The 11,837-nt window shown below is 37.9% G+C and overlaps 2 protein-coding genes across 3 annotated transcripts; one reads left to right on the top strand and one right to left on the bottom strand.

The window, feature by feature from the left end:
* The first annotated feature begins 6,619 nt into the window (after positions 1-6,619).
* LOC129768036 (high mobility group protein 20A) lies at positions 6,620-7,932 on the top strand. Its single transcript, XM_055769400.1, has 2 exons — positions 6,620-6,945; positions 7,012-7,932. Exons 1-2 carry the CDS (start codon positions 6,771-6,773, stop codon positions 7,722-7,724), a joined length of 888 nt encoding a protein of 295 aa, XP_055625375.1. The 5' UTR covers positions 6,620-6,770; the 3' UTR covers positions 7,725-7,932.
* A 39-nt stretch (positions 7,933-7,971) lies between these two features.
* On the bottom strand, positions 7,972-8,439 carry LOC129768037 (ATP synthase membrane subunit K, mitochondrial). Of its 2 annotated transcripts, XM_055769401.1 has the most exons (3): positions 8,357-8,439; positions 8,207-8,291; positions 7,972-8,140 (listed from the first exon to the last, which is right to left on the bottom strand). In XM_055769401.1, the coding sequence occupies exons 2-3, from the start codon at positions 8,288-8,290 to the stop codon at positions 8,069-8,071; spliced, it is 156 nt and encodes a 51-aa protein (XP_055625376.1). In that variant the 5' UTR covers position 8,291; positions 8,357-8,439; the 3' UTR covers positions 7,972-8,068. The 2 variants fall into 2 exon arrangements, with proteins under 2 accessions (XP_055625376.1, XP_055625377.1); XM_055769402.1 differs by lacking the exon at positions 8,357-8,439 and having other exon boundaries at positions 8,207-8,350.
* Positions 8,440-11,837: the final 3,398 nt, after the last annotated feature.

Here is an 11,837-nt window from a genome sequence, read left to right as displayed (position 1 = left end):
GGTTGTTTGTTTTGTTATTGCTAGGATACGCCATTATTGCATTTTCACATGCGAGAGTAGTGGATGAACTGGATGAGAATGAAATTCTACAAAATCATTCCTTCTTTTTCACATAAATTCGCCAAAGCCGAATTCCAATATGGCTGAAAGTGCATTTCATATGATTGTTTCACCTGGTATATATAGAGGCGCCTTGGTATCAACAGCGGCGTCAATTGCAGGGTGACTCAATACGTGCTGCTGAAATTAATTTTTATATTTTGAGTTGACGGCATTGAGTGATCCGTTTGTGTGAAGTATGATTGGGCGATCTTTATGAAAAGATTGATCTTGACGAATCGATTTTCTAAACGGCGTAAAGCTCGATGCACCGATTAAACCGGTGCTGGAGAATCGATATTTGAAAAATTCAAAGCCTTTTTCCAAATCGTCTACTTATTCTATATTAAGGCGGGTGTACAGTTCTCGTGAACGTGAACAAACACTTTTTTTTATAGTAATTCATCAGTCCATACATAAAACGCGAGGAAAACAACTTGAAACGATAAGGTGAAACATTTTGTAGTTGAAAAACGTATTTTAACACAACTCATATTAATATAAATGGATTAAGAGAGTATTCTAGTCTAGAAATTTGAAAAAATCAAAATTGTTTTCATCATATTTCTGAAGCTTAGTCATCCAAGAGTATGCCCTAGAAAGGACTTTTTGAAAATCCTATTATTTAGCGAGCTATAGCCATTTTAGTGATGTGGTATCTAACCTTGTACGGTCAAAACAATGAACTTTAAACTCGTTTTTCTCTTTTCTGATTTTTCAAGCGTTGACCTTCAAGTATCTTGGTGTCAGGGTTAATTCAAAATGCACTTGGAATACCCACATTACGTATTTGAAGCAAAAATGTCAGAAGAGGGTCAACTTTCTCCGCTCGATTTGCGGCACGTGGTAGGGAGCTCATTCGGGAGATCTCATAATGCTTTATAAAACAACTATTCTATCTATTCTGGAGTATGGCTCTTTATGCTTTCTCTCAGTAGCTAAAAGTCAGCTTCTAAAATTGGAACGAATTCAATATCATTGTCTGCGTATAGCTCTCGGCTGTATGCACTCAACGCATAACATGAGTCTCGGGGTTCTGGCAGGATTAGCTCCTCTACAGAACAGAATCTGGGAACTTTCTCTCAGAATATTGGTGAAATGCGGAGCCACGAGCATACTTGTAAATGAAAACTTTGAAAAAAATTCTTCATGCGGAGTCTAAATATACAATCTCGATTTATGAGAAATTATTATCACTATATCTCGTCAGATATTTGTCTTCCATCGTTTACTCCAGACCGTGCTCACTTCACCATCAGCAGTTCCTCAATTGAAAACGATCTGTCGATGAAACAAGCAATACTTGGGATTTCAGATCAGCTTCGACCGACTTTCATTCCCCGTATTTTTAACCGAAAGTACCAAAAAGTCAAATGCATGAAAAATACTTCACTGATGGGTCTCGCCTCAATGCATCCACTATTTAAATCGATTTTTTTTCTTCAAACGGCCACCATTTTGTCAAAAACATGTTTTTGACTTGTCCAAGTTCATACAGTAGATACATCATCACTGATTCAGAATCTGTTCGATTTTTTTGTTTTTGATTTTCAGAAGGGTTGGAATCGTGTACGCCATGGCACAACTTTTTTTTGAACCCCCTCACTTGATCAGCTTGTACCTATTCTAATTATGGATATATTTTTTCCGTTAAATTATATTTTATTGTTGAAAGACAGATGAACAAATAATGATAGAACGGGTAGTAAAAATATTCTTTTTTTTATTTTTTCGGTGCTCGAAGAAACCTCCGAAATTCGTGCCTCTACACTAGAATACCCCCTTAACTCAATATTTTACCACGATTCTGAACTTCCACCGTGGAATCGAGATGTTGGTGAATTCACCATAGTTCGCCGGCTTTGGTGAACGTGAACACGAAAACAGTGGTGAATATAGATGTCAAAATATTTCCCCGTTCATGTTCACGTTCGAATGTCCCAAGGCATTCTAAAAATTATTTTTCAAAAGAAAAATTAAATTGTAAAAGGATATATCAAGCAACTTTTGAGTTTTCAGTGAAAATTTCCATATGGATGGTCCATTCAATCGGATCTCCGCACGGATCGAAAAACTTAGTTGCTTCGGGTTGCGTCGTAAACAATTGAGGGGCTTAGAATGCAAGGGGTGTAAGTGACTTGATCAATTTCTCTTCATCAACTTTTTCTTTAATTAATAACTCAACTACATAAACGTTACAATTTGAGTTTGCTATAGAATCGAATAGATGAGGTTTTGACCTATCTCCAACATTGTTAAATACAGCTGGGAATGAGTTTGCAGTTATGACCAAAAGAGAGAGTCGATGTAGAGAAATCGATCAAATCGCTTACACCCCTTTCATTCTAAGCCCCTCAATTGTATACTTTATCCGAATTACTTTGTTGAAGCTTGATGTTTATTTACTTCACGTTTACTGACGAACTTTCAATGTGAACGTGAACGTGAACAAGAACATTCTATTCATCACGATATTCTGAGTTGTTTATTCGCAATGTCGTTCACCGTTTGTAGTGTCGCCTTTTAACAGGGAATAAAAATGACATATTTCTATTCCAACATTAAAAGCATATTGTTTTGTTTCTCAGCATGTAGCTCACGAAAATCATTAAAGACCAAAAAACATTTTCCATGGCATCATCTTGTACCTTCATGGAATCATTTAAATCAATAAAACTTGTCAGGTGGTCTTTAGTGAGATTAACACACATTTTCCGGAACCCGGACCCGGAACTAATTTTTTTTCGTGATAACAGTAAATCCCGACGTTTCATGAAATTCTAAGACATTTGGCATCAACAAATTTTTTTTTTCGAAAACCCAGATTTTCTTTATTCCTTGGGTGATTTTTCGATTTTCAGAAAACTTAAATTTTGACATCTGCGACAATAGTAAATGAAGTCCGAATGAGCTAATATTTAGCAGAGGGTATTTTATCGTCCAAATCAACATTTCGCAGTTAGTCCCGCATGAAAAATCGATATGACGATTTTCATTTCATTTTCATCCTAAACCATACGTTTTGCCCCGTATCCCGAAAATACGACAAAATCCCAGAGCGTTGATTTTTGACAATTTTTTTTTTCAAGATGACAGTAGATCTCGATGTTTCATACAATTTGAAGACATTTGGCATTTAAATTTTCAGAAAACTTAAATTTTGACAACTGCGACAATAGTAAAGAAGTCCGAATGAGCTAATATTTAGCAGAGGGTATTTTATCGTCCAAATCAACATTTCGCAGTTAGTCCCGTATGAAAAATCGATATGACGATTTTCATTGGCTCCCTAAACCATACGTTTTGTCTCGTATTCCGAAAAAACGACAAAGTCCCAGAGCGTTGATTTTTGACAATTTTTTTCTTCGAGATGACAGTAGATCTCGACGTTTCATACAATTTGAAGACATTTGGCATTAAAATTTTCAGAAAACTTAAATTTTGACAACTGCGACAATAGTAAAGAAGTCCGAATGAGCTAATATTTAGCAGAGGGTATTTTATCGTTCAAATCAACAATTCGCAGTTAGTCTCGTATGAAAAATCGATATGACGATTTTCATTGGCTCCCTAAACCATACGTTTTGCCTCGTATTCCGAAAAAACGACAAAGTCCGCGAGCGTTGATTTTTGACATTTTTTTTCCAGATGACAGTAGATCTCGACGTTTCATACAATTTGAAGACATTTGTAATCAATTTTTTTTTCGAAATCCCCGATTTCCTTTACTCCCTCTTTGGGTGATTTTTCGGTTTTTAAAACTCAAACTTTTACCGCTGTGCGACACTAGTAAATGAAGTCCGATTGAGCTGATATGTCGTGGAAATCAATATTTTTAATCAAGTTCGCTTCAAGATGTCCATTTTCATATGCACTGTATATATCTATATATATATATATATATATATATATATATATATATATATATATATATATATATATATATATATATATATATATATATATATATATATTCGATGGAGCTTAAGAACAACGTACTCAGCAGCAAGTAAGTTCTAACTAATAATACTGCTACATGTTCTAACATAATGTGACATCGTTGCACCTCAACAAGCCCGGTCTCATCGCTTGCACATGGAAGAGTTGTGAGGAAGAAAAAAATTGTAAGGAGTTGTATCTAGGACACGACCGCATATTTTCGACGTAGAACTACGCAATTATATTATGCAATCCACTTGTTTACCACTTCGAATATTATTTTAGAATGCATGGAAATTTTTGTAATAGATTATGTTCTTCGTTACAAATAAATTTGATAAACTCCTTTTACGTTTGACATGATGCCCGGGACACCAAAATATGTGAACGGAAGAATTGTCAAACGATCAAACGGTTCTCAAACCGCGAAAGTTCATTCACCTCTAGTATCTGAAATGACGATTTTCCCTGGCTTCTCAGTTTAAAAGTACGTTTTAGGGAAATATATTCCGGTCTGCACAACGACAAGTGAGTGCAAAAGTACTCAACACTAGAGACGTCGGTTAATCGTTCGATTAATTCAAATAATATAATATCTGCAATTTTATCCGAGTAATTTTGTATCGAATAATGAAAAATCAAAATATGAATACATCGAATAATTATCACAGTAATCGCGATTAATGAAAAAGGAAACAATTTTTTTCAAAAAATACAGTGCAAAATTTAAACTTTGTCGAAATTCATCGATTATGCTAAACCACTTACGATTGAAGCATAAAAATAATTCCCTGATGGTGGAGGAGACTGGGGAGAAGAATTCAGCGTCTGCAGGAGTAAATAGCGGAATAGAAGGATGTGATCTAATCTCCCGTACTAAAGTGGTAGTGTTCAAATTCAGAGTGCCAAGGAAAATACTAGTGGCCAATGATTCTACAAAAATACTTCTTTTGAACTAGTAGTTATAGGGACCAAGTAGAAATTTTCAAATAAATCTGCTATTTCAACAACATTCGAAGAACAGGTAGTTTTGAACACAAAAAATTGTATGTTGGTGCAATTAAAATATTTTGCATCATTTGCATGATGTGCTCTTTTTTCAATCGCCCGCAAAAAAATCACGAAATGGTAAATTTATCAATCTACTGAATTACCATTCAAAAACTACTATTCTGCATATTCTGCATAATTTTTTTTTATTATAAATGTCTGTTCATCTCGATTACAAGAAATAAATATTCGCTCGATTAATCGAATTCTGAAAGACAATTATTCGAATGAATCGAATATTTGGCCCCACGATTAATCGATAATCGAATAAACGAAAAATTTAGACATCTCTACTTAACACCAAAAAATACCCCCGGCTTGCATGTATATTTGCAGGTACATTAATTTTGAAGTTCGTGTTAGGGAAACACAACTCAGTGGGCAAAAAATACCCCCGACTTACATCTTTTTACAAAGCGGATTCCCCCAGGCACATTGATTTAGAAGTCTGTGTTAAGGAAACACAGCTTGGTGGAAACAAAAATACCCCCGACTTGCATGTATATTCGCAGAGCGTATTTCCTCAGGTACATCGATTTTGAAGTCTGTGTTGGGGAAACCGTAAATCGGGCCAATCAAAACTTGACAGTTAAGGCGTTTAAATAACGCTTGACATTTTACAGTTATTCAATTGTTCATCTCATGGAAAATAATATTTTATTAATTGCGATAGACGCGTATTTCCTATCAATTGATGCAAACATCTTTCCGATCGGTTAAGAAATGTTAGAGTTATAGGTATTCGGAATATGGGTAGGATTAGCACACCAATCCGCAGAATAAATGTATGGGAAAAAGGTTCTTCCAGTTTTTTCTGAATTGAAACCGTTTAGAGATTAGCGAATTGTAATGTATAGCATATCAAACAAATCTTAGAGAATTTCCCATTCGATTGGTATGCAAATCATGAGAATTCGTTCACAGTGAAAGTAGTTATTATCGTTAACTTTATTTCATAAAAACGTGACCTGTATTCTGATTTGGCACCCTTCCTGAAAGACGTAGTTCTACGTCAAAAATCGATATTCGTCTCTCGAAATATAAGCGCGCACAGGAAGTCTGCTCGCCTGGCTGCCTTCTGCCTCGCTCATTTGTTGCAGACAGCTCCCAATGACTTTGTGAGATGAGAGGCTGGATAACGCAAAGCACACTGTCTTTTGAGCCTTCTGTGCGAGATCTCGGAAAGTCATTTGGCTCATCAAGCTAACCACAAATGCCACCCTGAAGTCCCCGAAATTTTGTTTATGTTAAACCAACGGCTTATACTGGATTATACTGATCGGTTTGACATTTGTTTACCAATGTTTACGCTTAATATGTACAAATAATTCGTATTGCAAAAATTGACTAAAATTGACATGCCGGGGCCGCATGAAATATAACTTACTGTATATTGAATTTTTCCTCAGTGCATTTCCCGTGATCTATCTTTCCACGTGGTATATGGATGATCCTTCACAACTAATAGTGTTGCTTCAGCTTAATATAAACAAATTCAATTTCGCAGCGCGCGTCTTTCAAATTTCATTTATCGTTCACCCACACTCTCATCTTCTCATTTTAATTGTCGACATACACAGCCACGCTTGCAGAATTGAATAAAAACATATTTTGCACCTAGCTTGTTTTCATACATTCTTGACCAGATTCGTTATTTTTCGATTTAATTTCATTGAAGAATAATGGACAAATCAACAGATGGTGAAAACAGTACCCCAAGTAGCGGAAAATCGACCAAGAATGGGAACGGTAAGGACAAACCTAAAGCTCTTCAGCAGCAGGCTTCTCCAAAGGCGGCTATCAAGCGTAAGCGTAAGAAAATCAAGGATGCAAATGCGCCAAAGCATCCGTTGACAGGTATATATGCTAATAAGGTCCTGTTGGATGTTTTTTCACTGATTAAGACATTCATTTCGATAACAGGTTACGTTAGGTATATGAATGAAAAACGAGACGCCTTCCGGCTGAAACATCCCACGCTGACATCTGTCGAAATAACGAAAATAATCGCCGAAGAGTGGGGAACACTTTCGGATGAGGTGAAAAAGCCATATCTGGAAGCGGCGGAAGCCGATCGGACACGCTACTACCGCGAGATTTCCGAGTACAAACAGAACAGTGGAGCACCCGCAAACAAGAAGCTTAAGGCGAATGGTGACGATTCGGACCACAAAGAGGTTCCCTATCTGAATGGGAAAGAAGAGAAGCGGGAGATTCGCGTCGGGGACTATGAAATACCGATTTTCACCGAGGATTTTCTGGAGCACAATAAAGTGATCGATTCGGAGCTGAGAATGTTGCGGAAGTCTAATATCGATTACGAGCAGCAAAATTCTGTGCTCGAGAAACATGTTGAAAATATGGACAATGGAATTCAGAAGTTGGAGAATGAAACCAACAGTCTCAAATCGAGAAACGATGTGCTCAAGAATTATTTACAGAAGCTGAGATCGGTGCTGGCCAAAGCATTGGCGGGATTACCGATTGGGGCGGATAACAAGGGTGCGACGGTGGAAACCATCGATAATTACATGTCGGAGTTACATCAGATGGCAAAATCAAGCACACACGGCCATACACTGAACAAGGCGAAGGACATCATCCGGAAACTGGATCTGCAGAATTTGACCACGTAAGATAGTGCAAGCTTGATGCAAGATGTTTCTAAATATAATTATGTAATATATTATCAAAAAAAAAACATCTTTATTCCGAAACCCCATACAAATAGAATTTTGTCGGAGAGATTGGGTGGTTATATCAAAAATTTGTTTGATATCCCACGCTCATTGCAAGAGCTATATTGACACACGAATGTAGGAGTAGTCACTCCCGTCAAACATATATGATTGCGTTATATTTTAAGAGCAAAATGTCCGACAATTCTTAAGTTTCAGCACTGTTGCATAATATATTTTTCACTTTTTGAACCATAAAGCTAAATATATCTTCATGTGATTTATGCTATGTCTACAGTTCCTCACTTCTTCGACGGCTTCAGATACAGATACAGAAAGAGAAGACCGAAGCTGGCATAGGTGGCCTTAGCAACCTGGAAGAAGAGATTTTATGAATAGTGTTTTCGACCGCCCCAAAAACAATTCCTCCGAATGCTTACATTTGCCCGTCCTCTCATTGTCTCACCGTTGAAATACTTGGACAGTCCCGTCAGCTTGGATTCGTCCACATGATCACCAGCCATTCTGATAATGAAAGTTTTGTGTTTCGGTTACCCACTTCTTCCGTATTTTCACAAAAATTCACTTACTTGAGTGCAGATTCGATTGACTGTTTTCAACGCAAGAACAATATAAAATGTCAAGAGTACCAGGTTCTTTGAGGTTAAGTTATGTAATCCTTTGAGCAGTGACAGATGAAATTCAATGTTGAAAAGAGGACATCAAGCGAGTTTTCGGATATCGGGTGGAGCCATCTGTTGATGAACGGTATTGATTTGTTTAGAAACAAATTCGTTTTGACCGTTATATTTATCCGGTAATCTAAAAAAATCTCGTTTGAAGTTGTACCAAAACAATAAAATGCTATTCGCGCTGAAGGCATTGAGCTTTTTTGACGTAGAACTACGTCTTTCATTAAGGGTGCTAAATCAGAAGACTGGTCACATTTTTATGAAATCAAGTTAACTATTTTTACTGCGAACAGATTTTAATGATTTGCATACCAATCGAGTCGGAAATTTTCTATGATTTGTTTGATATGCTATACATTACAATCCCATAGTCTGTATATGGTTTAAATTGATGAAAATTGGAAGCGTTCTTATTTCCCCATACGTTCTGTTCATTTGTGTGCTTTCCCAAACAACTTATGCAACCGCTCTAAAAGAAACAACGAAGGGGGATAGTGAAAAGAGAATGTTTGCGATGTAAACTCCACCCTTGCATAGCAAGTAAGCTGTCGCTAGCGTATAATAGCGAATTCGTTTTTGTTCAGTTTCAACCCCAGTGCCGCACTAACTGCTGTCAAAACGTTTTGACGTAGGACTACGTCTAACCGGAAGATATAGGGGGTTAAATGGAAATCTAGGCACTGAACAAGTAGGAAAAAATGCAAGATTTGGAACGCTTATAACTCGAGCATTTCTCAATAGATCGCAAAGGTTTTTGCATCAATTGATAGGAAATATATCTACGCATCTATCATAACGAATAACATTTCATTTTTCTTGAGATAAATAATTGAATAATTGTGAAATATCAAGCATTGTCAAAATGCACTATGTGCCCATTTTTGATTGGTCCATTTTGTGCTCCTCAAATCGTACCGACCAAAACGGGCAACCAGAGCAGCAGCGAAATAGAATGAAGCACGATTGGAAAGGAAAATGAAAAAAATGAACGAAACATTGGTCGCAGTCTCACACATGCGTAATTCTCGAGCCAGCCAGTCAGCTTAAAAATCCCCGCTCCGCTGCCGTAACGATCATTCTCATTCAAACCGTACACCACATCGGTTCGCATCACAACACATCAACAAACCAACCCAAGCAGCCATGTCTGGACATGGTAAAGGAGGAAAAGTGAAGGGAAAGGCAAAATCCCGCTCGAACCGTGTTAATCTGGAGTTCCCCGCATGGGTAGCTAGGCCGAGCGCGTTAGTACCAGTGCACCAGTCCACCTAGCCGGCGTTATATAGTTTCGGTCGCCGAAGTGATCGAGTTAGCTGGCAAAGCTGCTCGCGACGATAAGAAAACCCGCATTCGGAACAGAACACATTCGGTTCGGTGGACATCAAGACAACAGGCAGTTGCAGCGAGTGGCGAGTGGCAAACGCAATCGCAAAACGGCATCAGGTAGCAGAAGAAAGAAGTTTGTTCTTTATACAAACTGCTTTGGTTGCAAATCCAGAACAAGGCGGCATCGAGGGCGTTCGAAATGGTTTTTTTTTCAAAACCACGAGTACTAAGTTTTCTAAATTGGAACCATTCCATAAAATAAGGCGCTTTTCAGGGCCATTAAACCTTCCAAAAAAGAGTTTAGGAAATACAGTTCAATGCTTTCTAAAACATTATCCAAAATAATAATAAAACACAAATTGATGTTTTCATAATTTGTTGGCCAGGAGCTGATGAGTATGTGAATTTGGCAGTTGTTCTTAGCTTATTGATAGTTGGGGACTTTCCTGATTATTCAATTTTCACCAATTCTTAAATCATTTCCAGATTGAAAGTACAGTAATTTACAATTAGTTCGACATTTAGCTAATTGGACGGACATGTAATGCGACTTATTTAGTTGGACATTTTTGGACATTTTTGATCCAAATTATGACCCCACATTGAAAGTCGACACTGTACCACTGTCATCGCAAATGTTCAATTACAGGTTAAAATCGCCTCCAATGCGACACTGAGTGGCGCTTCGGCACGTCGCATTGAATGTAATTTACTGTCACAAAGCTGGATGGGAAGAAATTTTGCAACTGTGAAAGCTGTGGCGAGTGGCAACAAATCGCTAAACAGGAAGGTTTAGCCGAACAAGATGGTGATATCGAGTGATAACAAAACAATAAACTCTTTAGAGTCAGATAATTTTGTGATCCTGAAAAGGACCCTTTTTAGCCTGCATGTGAATCCAACGAGCGAACAAATCGTAATGAATGTATTTTTTTGCCATCGCTCCCTTTTAACGCCCATTCGTTCGTCTCGTTGGACTCGCCCCTCTGGCTGAGTCTGCCGATTTGACTCTATCCTGTGAGTGTGTACCGCTAGAGTATAAAACACGCGGACCCCAAAAAAATATCTAAAACATCTCCTTCTGCTGGATTCCTGGTCACTCAGGAATCCGCGGAAACACAGCCGCCGACATACTGGCCGGCAAGGGCAGCAAAATAGATCCCCCAGACATGCCCTGTCCTCCATCTGACATTGTCCGCTGGGTAAAACAGCAAGTCCGTGAAAGCTGGGACATAGGCTGGATAAACAGCCGTCCCACTCATCTTCATAAAATTAAAAATTCCACTCTCCCTTGGGATGACCGCCTCAATAGTAGGGAAAGGCAAGTCTGTACCCGTCTTCGAATTGGGCACACTAACTTCACCCACTCACACTTGTTCTGCAGAGCCGAAAAACCCCAATGTGCTTGCAACGAAGCTCCGGTTTCCGTTAGCCATCTTTTACTTGAATGTCAACATACCAAAGATGCTCGAGTCCGACACAACATAGGTCAGAGTCTCCGAGATATCCTCAGTAGAGACGAGACCCAAGAAACCAATTTAATTGCGTTTCTGAAAGAAACCGACTTCTTTGGTAAAATCTAAACCGAAATACTAAATACCTTGGAAAGTGCTTATTAAAGTTCGCCACTTCACAGTCATGTATGCGTGTTTATGTGTGTATACACATGTATGTACGGGTCGGAAGGAAGGTATTCATACATGTATATACACGCATTCAATAATATTAAATAACAAATAATATAATATATACTTTCATACCCACATCTATCTTCTGTCCATTACATTATACTTTAATCAACTTCCTATTCCTACAGCCACACTCACCAAGGAGAATAAATTCATTAAATAAACCTCTCCATTTTTCAGCTATACTATATACCATTAAATTCAAAACCACTATATTTTATTATCTATTCAAACTGTATTTCATTTCATTTCACCCCACCCCACACCTACTCCTCCCCTCTTTCCTTCCCATACCACTCCCACCCCCTCCCAATCCACTAATCCCACCCAAATCCTTTCCACTCCTTTCCTTCCTATCCTCCTGA

Source organism: Toxorhynchites rutilus, chromosome 2, assembly GCF_029784135.1.
Source record: "Toxorhynchites rutilus septentrionalis strain SRP chromosome 2, ASM2978413v1, whole genome shotgun sequence".
Classification (NCBI taxonomy): Eukaryota; Metazoa; Arthropoda; class Insecta; order Diptera; family Culicidae; genus Toxorhynchites; species Toxorhynchites rutilus.
This window is presented reverse-complemented; position numbering and strand designations above follow the sequence as displayed.